Source organism: Larus michahellis, chromosome 8, assembly GCF_964199755.1.
Source record: "Larus michahellis chromosome 8, bLarMic1.1, whole genome shotgun sequence".
In the NCBI taxonomy this organism is placed as follows: domain Eukaryota; kingdom Metazoa; phylum Chordata; class Aves; order Charadriiformes; family Laridae; genus Larus; species Larus michahellis.
This window is the reverse complement of record NC_133903.1, coordinates 5,673,011-5,694,129: the sequence shown is the minus strand read 5'-3', so window position 1 is coordinate 5,694,129 and position 21,119 is coordinate 5,673,011. Positions and strand designations below refer to the sequence as shown.

At 50.8% G+C, this 21,119-nt stretch overlaps 2 protein-coding genes across 3 annotated transcripts; both read right to left on the bottom strand.

Moving 5' to 3' along the window:
• Positions 1-1,376: 1,376 nt before the first annotated feature.
• DRG2 (developmentally regulated GTP binding protein 2) lies at positions 1,377-10,701 on the bottom strand. Of its 2 annotated transcripts, XM_074598056.1 has the most exons (13): positions 10,546-10,701; positions 9,274-9,434; positions 8,765-8,854; positions 7,523-7,583; positions 6,498-6,588; positions 5,990-6,062; positions 5,769-5,859; positions 5,476-5,573; positions 4,807-4,883; positions 4,267-4,355; positions 3,362-3,420; positions 2,886-2,939; positions 1,377-2,800 (listed from the first exon to the last, which is right to left on the bottom strand). In XM_074598056.1, the coding sequence occupies exons 1-13, from the start codon at positions 10,607-10,609 to the stop codon at positions 2,714-2,716; spliced, it is 1,095 nt and encodes a 364-aa protein (XP_074454157.1). In that variant the 5' UTR covers positions 10,610-10,701; the 3' UTR covers positions 1,377-2,713. The 2 variants fall into 2 exon arrangements, with proteins under 2 accessions (XP_074454157.1, XP_074454158.1); XM_074598057.1 differs by lacking the exon at positions 3,362-3,420.
• Positions 10,702-11,133: 432 nt separating this feature from the next.
• On the bottom strand, positions 11,134-21,117 carry GID4 (GID complex subunit 4 homolog). The gene is made up of 6 exons (XM_074597350.1): positions 20,759-21,117; positions 18,157-18,216; positions 17,063-17,170; positions 16,219-16,320; positions 15,062-15,192; positions 11,134-13,917 (listed from the first exon to the last, which is right to left on the bottom strand). The coding sequence occupies exons 1-6, from the start codon at positions 20,969-20,971 to the stop codon at positions 13,854-13,856; spliced, it is 678 nt and encodes a 225-aa protein (XP_074453451.1). The 5' UTR covers positions 20,972-21,117; the 3' UTR covers positions 11,134-13,853.
• Between the last annotated feature and the right edge of the window lie 2 nt (positions 21,118-21,119).

Sequence of the window (21,119 nt, the reverse complement as noted above, 5' to 3'; positions counted from 1 at the left end):
GCAGCGCAGAAGAGCAGACCGTCACCCAGCCTCGCTGAGGGCGGCTTTCTCCCTCGTACAGCAGACGCAACGCAGCGCGCTCCTCTTTGGGGGGCCAAACCCTCAGCTCCTGCCTGCAACCGCCCCCCATCCTCCCGGACAGAAGGAAGCCTTTCTCCAAAAACACTCAGCAAGGAGACTCCGAGCACATCTCCCTTCGGCAGCAACCTCACGGAGACAACGAGGGGTCTGGCCGATTCCATAAACCTCAGGAAGCTCCGGTACAATACTAATGCTGCAGTAGATTTCTCCCTGACCTTAGGACCTTGCTTTCTCGGGATTCAGAGAGATCTTCAGGCAAACCTGCTCCTGCACCGAACTGCAATGTTTGCAGCTTTTAACGTTAGTGCAGAACAATTAGGGAAGCCGTCTGGAAGAATGAACACTGCAATTAAACGCATGCATTTTCAAATATAGCTATAAACTTGCTTGCAAAAAAAGAAGCTACTCCCACTAAAAAAAAAAAAGAAGTTAGCTTCTTCTGGCTTAACTATTTTTACTTCATCCCCATTCCGAATTTAATCATGTATCAGTTCATTTTGAACAGGATAAAATGCCCGATTTCCTCCATGAAGAGTAAGGCTAATTAGAGAGAGGGTTTTTTAATGACGGCACGCTAGACTAGTGAATTTGAAACCCGCAGACACGAAGAGGTAGGCACTAACTAACCAAGGACGTGTTTTAGCAGGTAATACTGTGCCTTTCAGCCTCATGCAAGTGTCAGCCATTTCCCCAACTCCACGCACTACCTGGCCTAAGGACGAAGCCCCGTCAGCAGTTCTGGCTGCCCGTTCGCGCGCCAGGGCTTGGCAGGCTCCTGGGTTTGGAGTGAAAAGTCAGAAGCTCAGGGACAAAATGAAACCAAAAGAACTCTTTGTGCGGGCAGCTCTGCCTGCGCAACCTTCACAAGAAATTTAAAGGGCAAGTTAATGTGCTGGAACAGCATCCCACCCAATTCACACAGAGAAGTGCCTGCTTCCTCCAGCCAGCTCAGGCATAATGCGGCTAATTTGGAGCTCATTCTCTGCTAGCTGTCACCGCGGTCGGGATTTGCTCTGCACTCCAGCTGTGAACAAAGCCAGGGACAGGGAAGGGAACTTACAGAGTTCAAAGTCACCTTCTTCGCTTGGGTATTGTGTATAATATCTATTTATCTCCCATCACACCTCAGCAAATCCCCTCCAGCCCCAGAGCCCTCTCGCAGCTGCTTCACAATCTATTCCCCTCTAAGACCTCCTGCAACAGCATCTAGGATTCCTCAGGTGGCCGAAGGTAAAAAAAAAAGAGAGTTAGAAAACACACCAAACTGCCTACGCACTGCAGGCAGACACCGACAGTTCACGTGAAATAGCAACATTTATTTTCTCAAATAAAATAATCCTTCCATTTCTGCTCGATCAGTTTGCGAGGGGTGGGGAGGAGCACAAAGGAGAGGGAAGGAGCCCTGCTCAGACAAGTCTGCGATCAGACCTGTCCTCACAGTTAAGAATCCCCATCAGACCGAACCCTTTTTCAATGAAAGAAAATAAAAGCTATTGGCAACTCTTGACCCCGGAAGGAAAGAGCTGTTCTCTATCAGGCACTCTGAATTGTTTAGCATCGGTATTCAATGAAAAAGCATGATTAGAAAAAATCCGATTTCTGATGAAAAATATCCAGACAAGCAACAATGTTTAACAGGGCTGGGGTAAAACCCACGGCATGGGATGGTACCTTCAGCTCAAAGAGCTGACACTGGAATTTAGGGGCACGACTGAGAAAGAAGCAGATCCCCAGCAATACTCTCAGGGACTAACGGGCAGGACAAGAGCAAAGGAGGAAACTCCCAAGACAGCTCCTCGGATGAGCGATGCGCCAGAAGTGAATCCTCACTGCAGACTACGGCTCTTTGATCGTACCCTGCTGCAGTTGAGCCAGGTTAATAACTCGTTAACAAGGTTTCATTTCTCATCTCTCTCAGTACCTGTTGGATCAGGATGTCCCACAAACCCTACTGCAGAGCTAAGGAGAGGCACAGACTGCCACGCTTTAATGTTAATTGAGGCGGGACCATTATAAATTCACCAGGGGTCGTCTCCGATGCAGAGACTGAAGTCTCCAATGGTGAAAGCTGCAGAGACAAAGTGTCCCAATAAGCAGGGGGGGGGAGAACTTTGTTTCTGTTTCAGATCAATGATGAAATTAAGTGAATGGATAAGCAGCAAAGCATCAGCAATGTTCTCTCAGCCCTAGCTTCCCCGTCCCAAAGCACGGGGCCAGACTTGTTCACGTAGACCCATAAACTTTCCACCGGTTAAGCAAGCCACTGGCTGCTTAACACACGGATCCACGTGGAAACTGTACTAGGGGCAGGACATTGCTGTCTGTGGGAACTGTGTCCTAGAAGAACTGGCTCCTTTTTTATTTTTAAGAAATATTACTTCACCTGAAACACTGCAAGATGGAAACCCATCTTCCCCATCCCCACCTGCAAGTACAGTAGCCTCATTTTCTGCCTTTCTCCAAGAGAAGGAGCTTCACAGAAGCTTTCTTGCTTTCTTGGCTGTAGAACATGTCTCCCTTTTTCTTTTTCTTTTTTTTTTTCTTTCTTTTTTTTTTTTTGTTTTGTTTTGCTTTTATGTGGTCAGTTCCAATTCTAGCGATTAAAGACAAGGCCAGGCACCACCAAAGAAGGTTACTTCTTTACGATCTGAATGACATCTTCATGCTCCATCATATGGGTTAAACCCACCCTTTGAGGGCTGTATTTTGTGCTTGTCCCCTTTAAAGCAAAAAGGGGGAGAAGGGTTAGGAGACCAGTCACAGACACCAGAGGACAAGGATTTCATTTGCTGTTAAACACTTACCCACACCAAGGCATATTTGAACTGGCTGGCTAATGATCTGTGAATTCGATGGCACTGCAAGACAGAGAGACAGCATGTGAGGCAGTTCAGTGACATTACTTTGCAAACAACTTGCTCAACATCCAGGAACTAGAAGCGACTCAGGTCTATGTCAGAAATTACAACAGGGACTTTAGGAACCAGTTAACAGGACTTGAAAGAACACAGAACAGGCACACAGGAATCACCAGTCCACATAAAGCCCCATTCCGCTGCTTCCATGTGCTTTTTCACTGGACTGCTTAAAGTGATTTGGTTTTGACTTTTATAGCAGCTAGGAAAGAAACCCGAGGCAGATGGAATCAGTAAAGGTAACAAAAGGAGAAGCCCAACTTAACACTGACATATCCTGAGCTTTACAAAGCACAAATCATAGCAGGCTCCAGATGAATCTGCCTTCTACGGACAAGGAAACGTAAAAGATGCAGAGAAATTACCACATGTTCCACAGAGGCCCCTTTCCGTAGAATAATGGCATCTGTAAAGTCTGGTCTCTCTGTGGAAAAGCAAGAGCGGGGGGGGGGAAATTATTGGATTTTCATCAAGTGTTTTCTAACATGCTGACATCACCTCACATTGTTTTGGGCTTACTACTCCCAAATTCCTCCTCCCGTTACACGTGCCAGCTCCCAGACAGAAGAGGTATCCAGGTACTTGCAAGTATCAAATCAGTTCATACTTGACTTAGGACAAACAAACCCACCCAAGTCAAAACACACCTGCATAAGTAAAACCAAACCTCACTGCAATCCCCAAGCTTTCATATCTTAACAAGCAAACAGAAAGTTCCTTAATCTCCTCACATCCACCCAAGTTCAGAGTCACAGCTATTCACAACCAAACAGGAACAAGCTGCAGACGTGCCTCCATCGCTGGGAGAAGCTGCAAGTGAATTATAAAGCAAAAGGAGGATCAAAGGCACTCCTGAGCCTCAGGAGCCTGGCATGGGAAATCACCAAACCTCTCAGAGCGGGAAGAGGAGACCTCTTCTGGGTAGAGATGGGCTGAACAGTTCATCACAGGCTGTGCATAAGGAAACAAGCTGCAAACTTGCAAACTTTATTGCCTTATATCATCATGCAAAGCCTTATGAAAATTCAGCTCTTTCAGTGCAGAGAGAATAGGAGGGTTGTGGTGGGATATACACATGGCTGGATCAGATGGAACAGAAAGCATTTCCCAAAAGCCGAAAGTTTGTTAGGGAAAGCGTAATTGCAGCACTTCAAGACACAAGAGATCACTGACAGCCAGCCAGCCAAGGCCCGCTGGCAGCCTGTCTGCCTCTGATGAACAGCAGCGCTTTGTGCCTTTCAAAACTTCTGTTCAGCTAATGGTCACTTACGTCCTCGTTTCTTGGTGTAGATGCAGGTAAGTGCCAGGTATTCCCAGAGCTTCTCCAGCAAGTAGTCCAGGTTCAGCTTCATGCCACAGCTGCAAAACACCAGGAACATCTCTGTGTTTACTGCTGTTGTGATTTAGAGATCCAGAAGAACAAGGTGAAACGTCTTATTAAAGTGCTAGGGAACAAGGGGAAAAGTCTTTAATGAGGCCAGCAAAGGAAAAACACAAGGTGAAATAAATATGGCTTTCAAAAGGGCAAGGAGCTTTGAAGCAGCAAAGCCCCAGTCAGATACATCAGTACTTCTAAGGAAACAAGCTAGACTGGCTTACTCTGGCCTGCAGACAGTGTGGAAAAGCCAAGCCTCCTGCCTCCCCAGGGGAAAGAAGCCTGGAAAAGGCTGCACAGCGGCTCTGCTTCACCCCCCAGCAGCTGCAGGCAGCCCTGGGAGAAGCCCCTTCTTGGGAGAAGCCGGAGAAAGCGGAATGAAACGAAGTACCACACCATTTGGCCGGTACATCAGGCAGCGTGACAGGCTCCTACCTGATTACAACGCTGTGGGGTCTCCGAGCAAGACGATCCACTTCCTCCATAGATATCTGGTCAATCTTGTTATAAACCTAAGTCAAAGCAAAAACAACACACCCTTTAGGAAGGGAGCTCAGCAACACTGCAAGGAAGTAAGACATGTACATGCAGGTACAACAAGGTAGTTCCAGCATCTGAAACAGAAACTCAGATCCCGTCAGCCGGAGGACAGGTGAAGCTGCTTAGTAAAATAAACTACCAAAATTCAGAAACCTAAATGTAAGTTTGGGCCTTTTAAAGTTGTCCTTTTGGGAAGACTTGCAACACATTCTTCAGCATCTTGGATTTCACTATAGACCCAGTCACTATCAAATAGCGCCAGTAAGTGACCTCTGGCACAAGGGACCAGGAGTGAAAACCTAAATGCGGAGCTTGCAGCACAGGAACCGGAGGCTCCACACCGTGGGAGCAAACCCAATGCCACCAGGACACGCAGCTCGTCCTGCTCCACGGCAGCCAACCACAAGAGGGCACAGGGAACACACACAGAGCACAGCCGCAAGAGTAAAGCTTATAAAAAGCTCCCTGTTGAATCGTTACTGCTTTAGGAACCAGGCACACACAGTGTTTCCTCCAGCAAAGAACTTGGTGCGGCAGAAGGCAGGCTGTTTCTGAGATACTCACGTAGAGGCACGGCATGTAGACCCTGTTGCCTACAATCACATCAATGAACTCATCAGGGGAACAATCCTCTCTGAAGAGGACCTCAGCGTTGAAGATTTCTGAGGTGAACATCGTCAAGGCACAAATCCCAACACATCTACGCACCGCTGTGAGCCAACGGGGGGAGCTCGCTTGTGAAAGCCTGTTCTCAACGCAGAAAGCACCAAAGACACAGCAAGGCTGTCCCACAGCTGGTACAATTTGATTCATGAGCTGCCAATGGCTTAAGGGTCTCCCGTTTTAAGAAAGGATACTATATTCATGGAGGATGAGCTGCACCAACTTCTCGGAGCACTGAGTCAACGTGACAGTTGAGTTGAAGGAGATACCTCCACCCTTCTTCGGCTGCAGGGAGGCAATAAGGCAACCTAAGAACAGTCTGCAAAATCCAAACCCACCCCCTTCGGTCTGTCCAACACGAGGGCCAGCACACAGTGAACTTGTCTGTGCTTGCAGCAGCCCAGGAAACCTCTACCTTGAAGTAGATATTTGGTTTGCTTTTGTTCAGCCGGATTCCTACAGATTCCAGTTCTTTCTCCAGCAGTGCCCTGCAAGGACACTGCACGTTAGTACCCGTGAGACTGGGCCAGTCAGGTGACACACACCCCTTTCCTTTTTGACTATCGTAGATACAGCATTGCCGTAAGCTTTCATGACAACCTAAACCCCACAGCTAATGCAGGACAGAGTCTGTGGTGAAAACCTATGTTGACATCCCCACCTCTGAAGAGCCATCCTGTGGGCATGATCCATCAGCTGAGAAGCCCAAGTGGAGATCTGTAGAGATCTCTGTAAATGCTGCTCCCAGTCAGCTACCACGCTTCTTGCAGAGCACAACCTCCATCTCGCACTCCACAGCTTAAATATTGGTTCCCCAACATTCACAGGACACACAGGCAGCTGGCGTGTTTTCTGGGTACATGGGAACCCCTGAACCTGGCCCATGACCCCACAGCTCCACGTGCCCAGAAGCACACTCTTACCGCTGCACTTCACCCTTTGTGGCATCCAGCATCATAATAACGACGTCTGCTGTCCTGGCCACAGCTATCACCTGCCGACCTCTGCCCTTCCCTGAGAAGAGAGGAGATGGCCATACATCAGCAAGAGAAACCATAGGGACTCCTGCCCGGCTACAGCTGCTTGGAAGCAAGGAAAAAGACCCCGCAGATGCTGTACTGGCTGTAGTCAGCTGCTGGGCATCCCCAAGTGAGCGTATCTGGTCCATCCATATTGTCTTACGTCCAGCATGAGCCCTAACAAATACTCTTTGCTGCTGCTCCTCCACCACAGGTTACATGAACTAGTGTGGGTAAAGCTGAGTACGGCTGCACGGGTGGAAATGACACCTCTGCCATCAGGACAGACATCCCCAAACATGCGCAATGGCAGCAGAAAGAGCTTACCCAGAGCAGTGCTGTGGGCCTGTGGCCCCTATGTGGAGAGGTTACATACACTTCCTGGTCAAAAACGAAAGAGACCTCATAAATCAGGCCATGATCCTCCCCCCCAAAAAAGACCATTAGGAGATTTTCCGAAGTTTCCTAAGGCATCTTCTGACACAACCAGCCAATCTGGACAACGACGAAGCAGAGGGACAAAGCCAACACCTCTTCCATCAGGAGTTATGCGAGGACTGGCAGGAACTCAGGAAATTAGTCAAAAGAGGTTACTGTTTAGCTGCAATTTCCCCCTCCGCCTCTCTAACATCTTTCTTTAGATTTCCTCTCTACCAGAAAACAGATGAGCAAGATAACACTCACACAAGAAGGTGAGAAGTGACTGGCTTGCTTTGGCTCCCACCTCCAGAAAAGCATCTTTCTGCTACATATAGAACCTTCCGTGGGCTCAGGGGTAAGAATCGTGCCTCACATAAGATCAAGGACTCTAAAATTTGGAAAGCCAATGTGGGAACTACTGGCCCGGGAAACCTGCTAACGTTTGAGACACCCAGGTATGCTATTGAGGGCAAATCCCTACTTTACATGAAACACAGAGATCAGCCAACCTTGTGCTGCTCCTTCGATGATTCCGGGCAGATCCAGAAGCTGAATATTGGCTCCTTTGTACTGAAACGGAAACAGAAGGATGGAAAGCTGAGAGCCTTGTGCAGGGCACCTGACCTGCCTCGAAAGCCCCAAGCACATGCTGGGGTCCAAAGCCTGCAGAGAGAGGAACTGAATGAACCTGACAGAGCAGGACAACTTTGCACAAAGCTGATGGCTCTGTTTTGTTGAGGGAACCTCCAGAGTGTTTCCTCTGAAGCTGCGTTCAACACCACGTACTGCGGTAATTTAGGTCCAGACCTCCTAAAGCATCACATGATTGCAGTTTGATAAAGCGCCAGGAAAACAGCACAGCAAGAGTAGCGTTATCCCAAGTTGGTGAAATGGAAAGGCAAGAAAAAAACCTCACAAACTTACTTTCTTGGTCTAATGAGAAAGCACTGTAACAAGCAAGTGCCACCAGCTCTTACTGAGCCGGATCAGAACTATTCAGATGTGCTGCAGGTCTTACAATACCAGGAAATAACGGGAGACTTTCATTCATCAGATCTGCAGGGGCATTAGCTTTCAAACTATTGTGCAGCAGAGTCCTCAGTAACGGCTTTAACGAGTGACTGCAGCTCACGGCTGCATTTGGATGCGTTACAATATTTGTGTTCGTTTTAACACCAATACGGTTACTTTCATTATTTAACTCCGCTTTCAATTCTGACCCAAATTTGCTCATTACTCTTGGACAGTTTTCAGTTTGATGCCCTTTATCATTTGCTTTACTGATGGATGCTTAGGCCACCACTAATAAAACTCCTCAAGGACAAGAGTAGTTGTATTTTCTTTCCAAATTGATCACGGTACAGATTGCCTCTTTTAAAGCTTCATTAAAAACAAATCTGTCAAGGTTTCCAGCCATCTGGTCAATGGCGCCAATAGCGGTTATAAAAAATTCAGTTGAGGATTGTCGTATTGCTCTGGTCAGTCAAACAGCAGCATATGAAACCCCGCGCAGGCAGTCAATCCTGAAGAGTTATATAGCCAAGGGAAGTGCTAAATCAGCACTGCAGGTTGCAGAAGACCTGACACCGCAAGCACTCGAGACCTCCTAAAGCTTAAAGCAGAAGTCAGCGGAGACCTTTAGATATCACTGCTTCTTAGTGGTAGCACAAGTGCAACTGGTGTAGACAGACACATTTACATGTCTGTGTTTCTTACCACTACTATGCCAAAGGGAGGAAAATCCTACTTACTTCTATGACTCCTGGGATACACGTCAGGGTTGTGAACTCGTAAGAGGCAGCTTCGCTGGCAGTTGAGGTCATTAAACTCAAAAACGTGGACTGAAATGCAAGAGATCAGCATCACTATAGTTACACAAATGGAAGCACTGGTAAATCTTCAGCAAAACAAGCAATGCCAAAGCGTTCCTCAGCTTTTAGAAGTCATGTTGTGGCTGTCCCAGGCACAGGGCCTGAAGCGGCGATGGGACAGCCAGCACATTTGCAGAATGAAGGTAAATCCTGTACTCTCCACTATTTTCAAGTCTTGCCCAGCCACAGCAGTGTCAGGCTGTCCGCACAGCAGATGATGGAGTGTTTCCCCTAGCTCTAACTTTCAGCTCTCGGCATATAATAACTTTCTGTTAATTCATGGCAAGAAGGTGAAAGACAAAGAGAAGATGGATATCTGCTTTACAGCCACTGCCAACCACAAACCTGGAAACGCACGTGCCACGTGGTTAACGTAGACACTCACTGACCTTACCCACAGAAGGAAAACCGATCAGTGCCACCCGGGCATCGCCAGATTTCATCACATCGAAGCCTTCCCCTTTAGCAGCTGAGGATTTGGACGGTTCTAGCAACTGAGCTCTGTATTTTGCAAGCTTTGCCTTCAGCAGGCCGAGGTGGTACTCAGTGGCTGGAATAACAAAAACGCAACAACTGGTTGACAGAAAGCTGCTGACTCCAGATTCTAGATTCACTTCTAGAAATAAGAACCTTCCTAAAAAGAAACGCTATGGATTTCAGTCAACGTCTTAACCACTGCCACACACACAAGCTACCCCCCAAACATTCTGTAACCTTTTGAAATACTGGGCATTGAGAGCAGAACTTCTGGTATCCTGCACACAAAGTCAGACTCGAGGGAAACAAGCAGCCAAGAAATTCCCAAGTAACAGGGGCAAGGAGGAGGGAGAGCAGGTGCAGGAACAAATGGGTGAAGAAGCCAGTTAAGGAGGGAGAGATCACAGGGGGAACAGCCCCGCCTGGGCAAAGGCCCCCCCTTACACTCAGTCACTTTCAGCACCACAAAAATGCAAGGTGTTTTTTTTCCCCTGCTCCTGCCAATTTTTAAAGACATATTTAACTTGGAGCTTATGTGTGCATGAAAGTACTTTATTGACTTATTCTCAGCAAAACATTTGAATTTACACCTGATACAGAAAAAAAAAAACAAACAAAAAACAAAAAGCAAAAAACCAGAAGGTAGTTGTTTCCCTTTGTACCAGGAAAGGGCAAGAAAACCAGGAGCTTACATGATTTACTATTTTTGCGTTCCATTCTGTACCACAGCCTAAAGCCTCCCGAAGCAGCGAGGTGCTGGGCACCCTCTTTAAGTTAAGACGTTCAAACCCCGTCTGGGGGACCCCACAGTGGACGGCCCCGGCCCCCCACCCCCGCCGGCAGCACCGGGGGCCCAGCTCCCAGGAGAACCGGGGCGCTGCCGGGGCTCCGGGACACCGCCAGGGCTCCGGACCTCGCCTCCTCCAGGCCTGCGGCCCCGGCCTTCCCACCGGCACCGACCCCCGCACCCCTCTACACCCCACCCCAGCCTGCAGGCTCCCCCTCACCCACCCCCATCCAGCGCCCCGCACCCACACAGCCCACACCGTCACCTCACCCTCCCAGCCCCGCCAGAGCCCCTCACATCCCCGGTCACTCCCCGTTCCCGTCCCCACCAACAGGGGCCCTGCCCCGCCCGGTACCCCCAGCTACCTCAGCCCCCGACCGCCCCCTCAGCCCCGGACCTTTGTTCTTCTGCGTGCGGGCGATCTCCTTCTCGATCTCGGAGATCTTCTCCAGGATACCCATGGCGGGGGCCGGCCGGGCCCGCTCCCCAGGCCCCGCACGCCTCACGCCGGAAGCGCCGCCGGGTCCCTCCGTCCGTCCCCCTCACGGCTCCGGTGCCGCGCACCCGCCGCGCCGCTCCGGCCGCCTCCCGCCGCCCGCCACCGGCGTTCCGCCCCTCCCCGACCCTCGGGTGGACGACCACGGGCCCGTGGGTGTCCCCGGGAGGGTGTTCCGGGCTGCCCGGGGAGCCCACGGGTAGGGGTCCCCAGCTGGGCGTCACGGGCTGCGCGGGAAATGCGGCTTAGGAGGGGGGTAACGGGAGCCACTTACAGGGAAAAGGCTGAGGAACCTGGCTGGTGTCACAGGGAGTTCCCCCCCCACCAGGCCTTGCCCCCTCCGGCTCCTCTAATTAAGGCCAGATCCTGCATTTAAGGCAATCAGCAGCTTGTTGGGCTCCTGGAGAAACCCTCGAGGGGGGAGAGGCAGCCCAGCTCTTCCCCGGAACGGAGAACACTTTGGTCAATAACCACGCATGGACACAGGTGCCTTAAATACAATTTCATGTTTAATTTGGACGTTAATCGCTCCGCAAAACACCTCCTTATCCCCTGCTCCCTCCTTCACCCGCAAGTACACCACTTCTGCAGCCAGCGTGGTTAAAAACAGACATTGCAACCCTTTCAGAGACCAAATACCCCATTTCTTACCTCCGCACCCCAAAGATCCACCCCCAGCCAGTTCTCTCCACCCCACCACGACATACGTAACATCTCTCCTTCGCTCATCAAACGAGTCAAAGAAAAATAAAATCAAAATGAAGGCTTTCGAGGAGGGAAGCTCTCAACACCAACAAACCTCTTGGCTCCACGACCTGCTCTGCGCCCACCACCCGCATCCCATGGGCCGGCATCACCCCGGCCGTTTTGGATTTCAGCCGAAATGGTCTGAAATCCAGGTGGGAAGGAGACAGGCAGAGAGCAGGATGCTCCTTCCCCACCCTTCTCACAACATATCAAGTCTCAGAGAAAAACTTTAAAGGTTTTGGGGTAGTTATACGTATTAAACAACCCCAGGACCCTTCCTAATCCAGCTTCTGCCAACGACTGCAGTGTTAATTCAACTGAAACACGTCAGAAACCCAAAGTGTCAGCCCTGGGGAGTGCAGGGAGACCGGTGCCGCCGCCAATATTGCACAGACAGCTCTGGAGGGCTGCAAATTGCCGCTGGAGCTGGGTCCCTGCACCCACACAGCACCTGGGAGGAGGCTTCACCCCCACGCTTGGTCACAGCCGAGCAGCACCGCTGGCTTTCGCCTCTAAAACCAGGACGTCTTGCAGCACCGCCTGCGAGGAAACCCCTCTCCCCACTGCCAAAGGGGACGAGTGGCTCCAAGAGGAGCAGAATGAAAGTGGGAATCCGCTTCCCGACTGCTCTCCTCGCAGCCGCTCTCCCTCTGCACCTCGAAGCGCTCTCCCTCTTGCCTTCGCACTGCTCTACAAATCTACCTGCAACAGCCAAGACAACGGCACACGCTGCCTCCATCATGGGGGCAGGAATCCTGCCAGGTCTCCCCCCTTCTCTCCTAAGCAGGTCTCTCTCCATTTGTGTTGGGGAAAAGGATTCATCTGCGGCAAACAGCACACACAAGGCGGGTGCTTCCCACATCATCTCCCGAGACCAGCCTGGCCGCTTCTCCGATCACACGAGATCCTGACTTGGAATATAGGAAATGGGCTCACTGAGACCTGAATACTTTTCTCCTTAAGGCTTAAACTAGCAATTCAGCTGCTGCAATAAACCAGACAGACATGCTGCCGAAAGGAAGAAAGTTAGTTAAAAAGAAGAAAACCCAAAGCAACTTGGCGCTGGGCACACGGGGGGCTTTGCTTTCCTCTCAAACCCGTTCTCAACGCCCGTCCGGTCAGGGCGTGACACAAGCCTGCTTGAAGGGGGTTGTTTTTAAAAACAGCCAGAAAAACGCAAACTAAACTCTCCAAAAAGCCCCACAGGTGGGACTGTCACATTAAATATACAACCGAGGCCAACTTTTAAAATGTCTTTAAAAAAAAAAACCAAACAAAAATAACAAACCACACGCGCATACACACACACTTTGGCACAAAAGCCTTAAGTTATATCACTTGAAACATTTCAAAGTCAGAGGAGAGTTACTGGGGGTTTTTTGTTCTTTTTTTTTTTTTTTTCCTTTTTTTTTTTGCCTTGTAAAAAGGTATCAAGCAGTGGTGTTGGTGAAGCATGAAGAGTGAGTACAAATGCTGAACAATCCCAGAGCTGTTCCTGAGACGCTGCTCAACACTTGCACTCCGATTACTTTCCCAAAGCGGCTAGCTGATTACATACACGTATATAAAAACTAACGCAAACATTCCTGGTTTTCAATGTGAAAACGGTAAAATGTAATCGAGTACTTGTGCATTTGCCATAGGGTCCTTGGAAAAAGGAACCATAAAAATATTTTTTTTTAAATAAAAGTCTTTTTTTTTTTTTCTTTTTTACCCTTAACTTAAGTAAAGAGCAAATATACACCTATAAGCAGAGTTCAGATCCACTTTACTGAGAGCCTGGAAGTCCGTACATTAAATTAATTCCCAGTGGCATATCCAGACACCGGAATAGCTCCCAGCTCCAAAGGACTGGCATTCCTGAAAGATCTGCAGCTCCGGCTAACCTCGTTAGCCAGCGCGAAGCAAAGACTCATTCAAGCCTTATCTGTCTCAGCTAACACTTCCCCAACAGATTCTGCAGCTGAGCAGCTCTCTGCCAAGCAGAGCCTCACACACAGGACCCGGCTCTGGAAGCATCAGAGCTGGCAATCTGGGCAACAAACCTGAGTCCCGGCGATCTCAACCTATATCAGGCTGTAACAATGAAAATATAAGCACTGAGCTTATATTTTCTTATTACTCAGAGGACAGACCAACTGATTCCAGCTACTGAGAAACAGCTTCCAGAGAGCCGGGAGGAACTTCAGTGACAGAGAAAACTAGCTGTGCAATAAGAAAGTGCATTTAAAGGTAGCTTAAAACCAGATTAAAGATCAAATCGCCACTCGACGGGAGGGAGAATCAAGCTCCAGCAGCCACGCTCCTTGGGCTGGGTGAGTTAACATTCAGGCTCTCTCTCGCGAGTCCGAGGGGCAGGAGAGAAGCGTGCATTCCCGTGCTCCGACAGGGACAGAGTTCTCCTGGCAGGCCATGCTCTCCTGCCCGGTTTGCTTCCGTGCAGTATCAGTTCTGGACAGCTGTCATCGGAATTCGTAGATAGGAGCGCTGTGCTCAGGAACGTGAGTTAAATTCAATGACTGATACCTGAGAGAGAGGGAAAAGACAGACGAGAGGATTACATAGAGCAACAGAACTCCCCTGGTGCTAACAGCTCCTGCTTGGCTCCTGGTGCCTGGCTCTTCTCTGCCCCTTTACGGTCTCAGAGGCATTCAAGGCATCCCCAACACCCACTTACCAGCAGTGCCAAAATCCCGTCAGGACTTGGCATTGTTCCTCACTTCCATTCTCGTGCCTTTGAGCTACCTGCAGCCAGGCTGCGTTCGAGGTGGGCTGACTGTGGTTTTTGGACACCTTTTGAAGTTCAACAACTTTCATGTTCAAATGGTGTTTGCTACAACTGCAAATTACACTCAGGTCTTTCAAAGCTTAGCTCGAGGGGATTCGTCTGAAAGCCTCCCAGGTACCTTGCCTCCCCGTGAGAGCTTCCAGCCACCCTACAGATTCACTTGCTGCGTGTGACAAATATCCAAGGCTGTCAGAGAGAAAAGGGTTCTCCATAGCTAGTTATCACATGGCTTTAACAAGAAACCAACCAATTAACTTTGACTGTTCCCTGTCTTACAGCAACACCCCAAGGACTGTGGACTACAAAGCACTAGCCTAACAAGATTTCTGCGTGAAGGCAGCAACAGCCAAGCTGTTGTACAGGAGAAAGCACTGAGCTCCTTCTCGAAGGCCCCTCCGACATCCTCTGAAGGGCCAAGGTATGGAGAAGCTCAAAGTTTGAATCACTGATCAAATCACAAACTGAGGGCCCGACAAGTCCTGAGAACACTTGGACTGGAGACCAGGCTTCTGGAGAGATGCTTTTAGTGAACCACAGGTGATGTTTGCCTCCCAACATACCAGACCATTGCTTCACCGGGCCACAGCATATCTCCAGACCTCCTAGCTCCCCTGTGCCACATTGCCAGCCCGATTATCCCTAGCTGTGCAAAAAAGGCAGCACTTTATACTACACAAATGGGCTATGCTAGCCTGGCGCTGGCCAAGTGTGGCACACACGCCCTCCTTTCTGCCCCGAGGTCCAGCTGCCACGCTGAACCTCCTCCCCAGCCCAGAGGAGCACCGTCTGGACACTCCCAAGGCTTCAGACAAGCAGAAGAGGAGTCACTGCTTGGTTTGAGGAGCCACCCTTCAGTCCGCAGGAGGAAGGAAGCTTCCTTACCATTCTGAACTCCTATGGTAGTAATAGCCCTCTATAGATGCTGCTGACTTCTGGAAGCAGATGTAATAGAAACCAGCAAAGGAAGCACCGCTGATGTCTTTGATAGTGTGATCTGGGACTAGGAACTGTTCCTGCACAGAAAACACAGGCCGTATTTTAAAATGCCGGTCAAATACTGCCCCCCCACCCCAATCTGCCCTCCCAAACTGAACACTGGCACCCATTAATATGAAGGCATTTCTGGCTGAGCATTTCCTGCACTTGCAGCAGCCCAGATCACAGAGACCAGTATGTTCTTTCACCACCTGCCACTGTGGGCATCTTACAGGGAAGCGGACAACTGAGAACAGAATCAGTTTTAAAGAGTGCATGAGACCAGTTTCAGTTCAACACCTGCCCACTGCAAACCAGAAGCCAGTTGCAAATCGGGAATCAGAGCTGCCAGATGATGAAGAGGAGGCTTGGAGAAGACCTTATTGCAGCCTTTCAGTACTTATAGAGGGCTTACAAGAAGAGAGGGAGACTTTTTACCAGGGCCTGTAATGACAGGACAAGGACTAGTGCCTTTTAGGAAGAAATTCTTTACTGTGAAGGTGGTGAGACACTGGAACAGGTTCCCAGGGAAGCTGTGGAGGCCCCATCCCTGGAAGTGTTCAAGGTCAGGTTCGTCGGGACTTTATGCAATTGGAAGATGTCCCTGCTCACGGCAGGGGAGGAGCTCCGTACTAGATGATCTTTAAAGGTCCTTCTAACCCAAACCTTTCTGTGATTCCATGATTTCCTCCCATCACAGTTGCACAAAGCTTGTGTAAAGAGGAGGAACTGATCCAGCTGAAGAGCAGAGAGGTGCAGACTGGCCAGTCTGCATCAAACACACAGGCCCCACACAGGGACCAGAGACACCATTTCTCTCATCCTCTGGAGCATCACCAAGCAAGATTTTCCTGTTGTGTTTTTAGCCACGATTGCAGCACTTAAGGACGTAATTAGCTGGCTAGACAGGAGTCACACTGGAATTTGCAAGTATGGTGCGTTACAAGGTTGGTATGGTCAGATCTTTCATTAAACCAGCATAGCTGAAAAAGCTTTCAAGCATCACAAGCCTCTGTCAGTCGCTTGTAAGCAGCTCATCAGAGAAAGAGACACGCAGAGTTTACCTTCCATCTCATGAAGACATAGTCCCCATTTTTCAGATCCTCATAATCAAAGTCATCGGAGTTAAATGTTTTTGCATACTGGTAAAAAGCCTGGAACTTCCCCTGAAACAAAAAAGAAAAGAAAAAACCAGGATGCTTATTTCAGGAGTAGAGCTCACTAGTGCCAGCTGCTATTTAGGAGAGAAAAACTGCTACGGAACAGGATCTCCTCCCCAAAGGGTCTGCTCTTCCCTCGGAGCAGTGCTTAACACACACCCCAGGACAAGCACAGGGCAACACAGAGGATTCCCAGACAACCACAAGCCAGCTGGAGAAGCTCCTACACTTCCAGAGGAAGATATTTGACACAAACATAATAAACATCCGTGTCTGGCAAACAGCAAAGGTCAAGGTGGCGAGGCAATTGGCTGGCTGCTGTGGCCCTGATCCAGAGCACAGGGCAGATACACCCTACCCCGAGCACAGGGCTGAGGTGGCCGGTCGCCTGACTGAGACACAGGTACCAACTGCCCTGCCTGTGCCAGAGCGGCACCTCTCCCCTCCATTTTGCGATAAGCCTTCAAAACAAGGACTGTGTTCTCCCATGGGTGCAAGAGATGGGGATTCCTCCTGCTCCCTTCCATCCCAAGAACCAGCAAGCGGAAAGCAAGACACCTTCTCCTGGATCACAGCCTGCTGAAGGGACCTCTAGTTCCAAAGATCCCAGTGGGGGGGAAAGGAGGGAGACACACAAAAAGGAGAGCTTTCCAGGCCCTTCTGACAGCTTTTGCACAGACACCCTCTGCACCTCATCTCCAAACCAGCTGCTCAGCCAGGACTGCATCCACCCTCTTGATTTATTTACCCAGTGTTTACGATCCACGTCTTCATCAGCATCCCATTTGCGTGTTAAGAAAGGGTGCTTTTTACTGATTATTTCCCCTTCAAAGAAAGTGGTGAGGGTTGGGTACTCCTAGGAGAAAAAAAAAAAAAAAAAAAAAAAAGAGACGAATGAGAGGTCAGATTTGTCACCACAGACAAAAACTCAAATGCAGACAGAAGTGCACATGCTCAGCAAAAAGCAGCATCTTGCAGCACGAGCTCCAAGCAATCCAAGGTCGGTGCTCCCATCCTCCAAGCAGCACGCAAACTCGTCCCGCTCCACACCTCCTAAAGCCTGACTCGTATGCACGCACAGCCTCCTCACTCTTATTCTAACCTCTCTTTACCCCTCTGTTCAGTTCGTGAAACCAAAAGGAGCCCTGTCAGAGTTGGACTGCAGGGAAGCTCACAACTGGACAATCACAAGCGACCGTTTACAGCCAGCACCATTCCCCAGCAGACACCTGGCGGTTGCTGCATGACTGGTATAAAGCCCAAGGGCTAGATTAAGCCACCCCACCAGGGGAGAAGGTGCTCCTCTTCAGCTTTGCATTGGCACCGAATTAGGAGAATGCAGGCACGGAACAGGAGCCTCAACTGGGACAAGTAAGCTTCTCCAAGCACTCCTGTGTAATGACAGACGCATGGTGCACCACAGCTGAAAGAAGCATCACCCCTGGGAGACAGTTCTCACCGACTGTCTGACACCATAAGCACATCATAAAGGATGGACAGGGAAGGAAGCGTGTAAAGATCCGACTGTTCGGGTCCCGGTTTATTGTCTTTCAGCAACACACTACCACTGGTAAGAGTGCCTAAAGCTCACGGCAAGGTCAGATTCATTTCTGCTCAGACCTTAAGGGATGCCAGATAAACTGCCCTCATTCAGGACTCTCATCAAGGCGTCATATTTGCTTGACACGCCAAGAACAACAGACTGAAGCTATGAAACTACTTCATGGTCAAACTTACTGTATGCTCAATCTCTCTGCTTGCTGTTTCTCATGGTAGTTTCTCCACCAGGAAAAAGAAAACCCTTTACACAGCACCTTTTCTTGTTTTGCAGTTAACACTCACCTCTGTAAGGCCTTTAATCTTCAAGTATCCACAGAGATAGGAGTTTTCCATATCCACATGCTAGAAAAGAGTACAAAGTCCAACCATAAGCGTATGCATGAAGGCACCCAATTGATCCAAAGCAGTTTCTAACCCCTCCAAGGCTAATTTCAGTTTCATCTGGTACAGACTGTCCATCTTACTGCCCAACGCTCACATTGGCAGCCCTTCCCCCTGGCTGGGAACCACTCAAAAAGATCATTTACAGGTGCCCAGCTCACCTCTGACAGCCCCCACATTCCAGGCCTGACAATACCCTGTGTGCTTCCAGCTCCATCACACTGAGGCAGCACCCTCTGCCCAGATGTTTCCAACGGGAAGCAAACCTCCCCTCTCCACCCAGAAGGAAGCAGACTCACAGTTTTCTTCAAGTGAGAGCACCACTGGCAGAATTACCCACACTTCCAGCCCCCACATTTCCCAGTCAACCACTACCAGCAAAGTGGGTTTAGGGTAAGTGAAGAGTAAAAAACATCTATTTACTGGAGATAATTCAGGCTAGAGGAAGAAAGCATGGCCCTGAGCTTCATCATCTGCTTATTTAACAGGCCTGACCCACACCTCTCCAACAGGCTACCCATACTCTCTGCCTAGTGCCTGGCAGGACGGCAAACAGCAAAGCCTGCTCAGAAGCCAAATGATGTCGTGTATGTTTCAAAGGAGGCCTTTCTCCCTGATCTAACGCTTTTGTGCCACACTTCTTTTGAGTTACGGGGCTATATCTGGCGGCTTCTGCCCTGCAGAAGCTAGGCAGGGGGCGGCGCCTGTTCCAAGCACCTTTAAAGCCAGGGGATTTTCCAAGCTTTTCCCTGACATCTCCAGATCCGTTTTCAAAGCAAGAAGCTAGTTATTTGGGGAAGTGCAAACATCAACTGTGAGAAGATGGATCTTCCCCACCTGTGATCAAAGAAAAGCAATGTTTCTCTGTGCTCAGCACAGGGAGAGCAGGCAGCCACCTCTTCTCAGCTGACACGCGCAAAACAGCAGCATTTTTAGCACAAAGACACAGCCAGCCCCTGCGAGAAGGCTACGTGCAGTGAAGCTGATCAGCCATAGGATGTCCCCACCACAGCAAATCATATCAGGTACGTTTGTGTTGTTGACAAGGGGAGGACTGTACGTGAAAACAGACGGTCCGGTTCAAATGCTACCCTACCTGCTGACCCTGGGGCTCTGACACTGCTCCACAATGCCAGCACACGTCAGGCTTCATCACTGTGCTTGCTACATGCTCAACCACAGTCCCCCAGACCCCGTGCCACCAAACTGGGAACAAAGCTGTGACTCGCAGGGTGCTCTATAGGAAAGCGTGCATCAGATGTCTGGCTTGCCCGCGTACTAATGACTCCACACCTCGCCAGCTCTGCCCAAAGTGATTGTGCCAATGCCTAGGACTAAAAATAAAGCACGCAGGGTGACAATGACTACAGGGAGGAATAGGAAAGCCACACAAGCCAGCGTCCTGATTCCCCAGCACAGCTGGGCACTACAGCTGTCTGGCTGCATTCCTGCCACAGACAAACAACTTCACTTCGCCCCAGGCTCCCTGCTCAGCCTGGGGGAGCCTCCAACACGCAAGGGATGGGGTACCCTGGGTCCCAGGTCCAGCCAGGGACTGGGACCTGGGTACCTGCTGATTTCCAGCCAGGCTTGAAATACAGGCTGTCCCACTGATAGAGACTTCCCAGGACAACACACACTCTAAGCCGGGCTCTTACCCTTCCACCCTGTGGCACAGAGGTGCACGGCCACCCCAGAGGATGAAGGGAGTGGAGGAGGGATCCTGTGTTATGAAGTTTACGAGACCTGATAGGAATGGGGCAAAAACGTGTGGGGTAAAGGCTTGAGTTCGGTGGGCCCTCCTCAGGGTTTGAGGCGAAGGGGGCAGTCCTGGGCCTCAATGGGCCTGAGGGAAAGGGGTCTCTCCTGGCACGTGAGGGCAATAGGACAAGGTCTTTTCCCCTGACCTGAAAGGAGGGGAAAGCATAAGGGCGGACAGAGATCCTTCCAATGCCTAAGGACTCACAACCATTACCAGGCTTGATGGAACCAGGTGAATCACAGGAAAGCACCACCAAGTGAGAAGGAAACAGGGGCAGGAGGACCTGGCCTGAGGGGAAGGGTCTCCCCGAGGCCTCTGCTACCCTGGTCCCACCTCACTAGGACCGAGGGGAACAAGGACGCTGGCACTAAGGGAAAGGGGTCTCCCCCACCTTAGCCACAGGCTTTGCTGGAGCTCAGGAGATGGGGCACACAACGAGCTCTGGGTTCTGAGGGAACTGGGGGAGCGCTGACACCGACCTGAGCCCAAGGGGGCCAGCAAGCGGAGCCTGAGAGGAATGGCGGTGGGCAGAACGGCAGCAGCCGGGGGACTGGAGGAGGAGAAAAGGCAACTGGGCCTGAGGGGACGGGAGACTGGACGACCGCGGCCTTAGAGGGGCCGGGAGGGGACAAGAGGGTGGCGATCGCGGCCTGAGGGGACCGGCGGGGCGGGACCGGCGACCGCGGCCTGAGGAGAGCGAAGGCCCGGGGAGGGGGAGGCGGCCGCCGCCGGGCCCCTCACCTGCATGACGACCTCCACCTCGTAGGCATTGCCCTTGCTGCGCTGCTGCCCGCGGAACTTGGCGCCGCTGTAGAGCAGCGAGGTGGCCACGCCGGGCTGCGCCGTGTTGATGGGGGGCGGCGGCACCAGGCTACTGGCCGCCGCTCCGGAGGCCGGCGAAGAGGCCGAGCCCGCCGCTCCACCCGCGCGGCACCTCTCGCTCCGCACCGGCATCTCGGGAGGGTCCCCGGGCGCCAGCGTGGACAGGGGCCGAGCGCGGCCAGGGGTGCCGCCCGCTCCGCTCCCTCACGCCGAGGCCGCCGCCGCCGCCTGGCTCAGGGGCCTCCCGGCAGCGCCTCCGCGCGCTCCCATTGGCCCTCGC

What these genes read in the sequence shown, in the direction of transcription:
- GID4 (XM_074597350.1), bottom strand. Translation starts at nt 20,971, where the DNA reads ATGCCGGTGCGGAGCGAGAGGTGCCGCGCGGGTGGAGCGGCGGGCTCG. An exon ending in AGGTGGAGGTCGTCATGCAG is followed by an intron (nt 18,217 to 20,758) that starts GTGAGGGGCCCG and finishes ACTCTTTTCTAG; the next exon opens with CATGTGGATATGGAAAACTC. An exon ending in ATGTCTTCATGAGATGGAAG is followed by an intron (nt 15,193 to 16,218) that starts GTAAACTCTGCG and finishes TTTTCTGTGCAG; the next exon opens with GAACAGTTCCTAGTCCCAGA.
- DRG2 (XM_074598056.1), bottom strand. Translation starts at nt 10,609, where the DNA reads ATGGGTATCCTGGAGAAGATCTCCGAGATCGAGAAGGAGATCGCCCGC. An exon ending in CCGCACGCAGAAGAACAAAG is followed by an intron (nt 9,435 to 10,545) that starts GTCCGGGGCTGA and finishes TTGTTATTCCAG; the next exon opens with CCACTGAGTACCACCTCGGC. An exon ending in GTATCCCAGGAGTCATAGAA is followed by an intron (nt 7,584 to 8,764) that starts GTAAGTAGGATT and finishes TTTCCGTTTCAG; the next exon opens with TACAAAGGAGCCAATATTCA.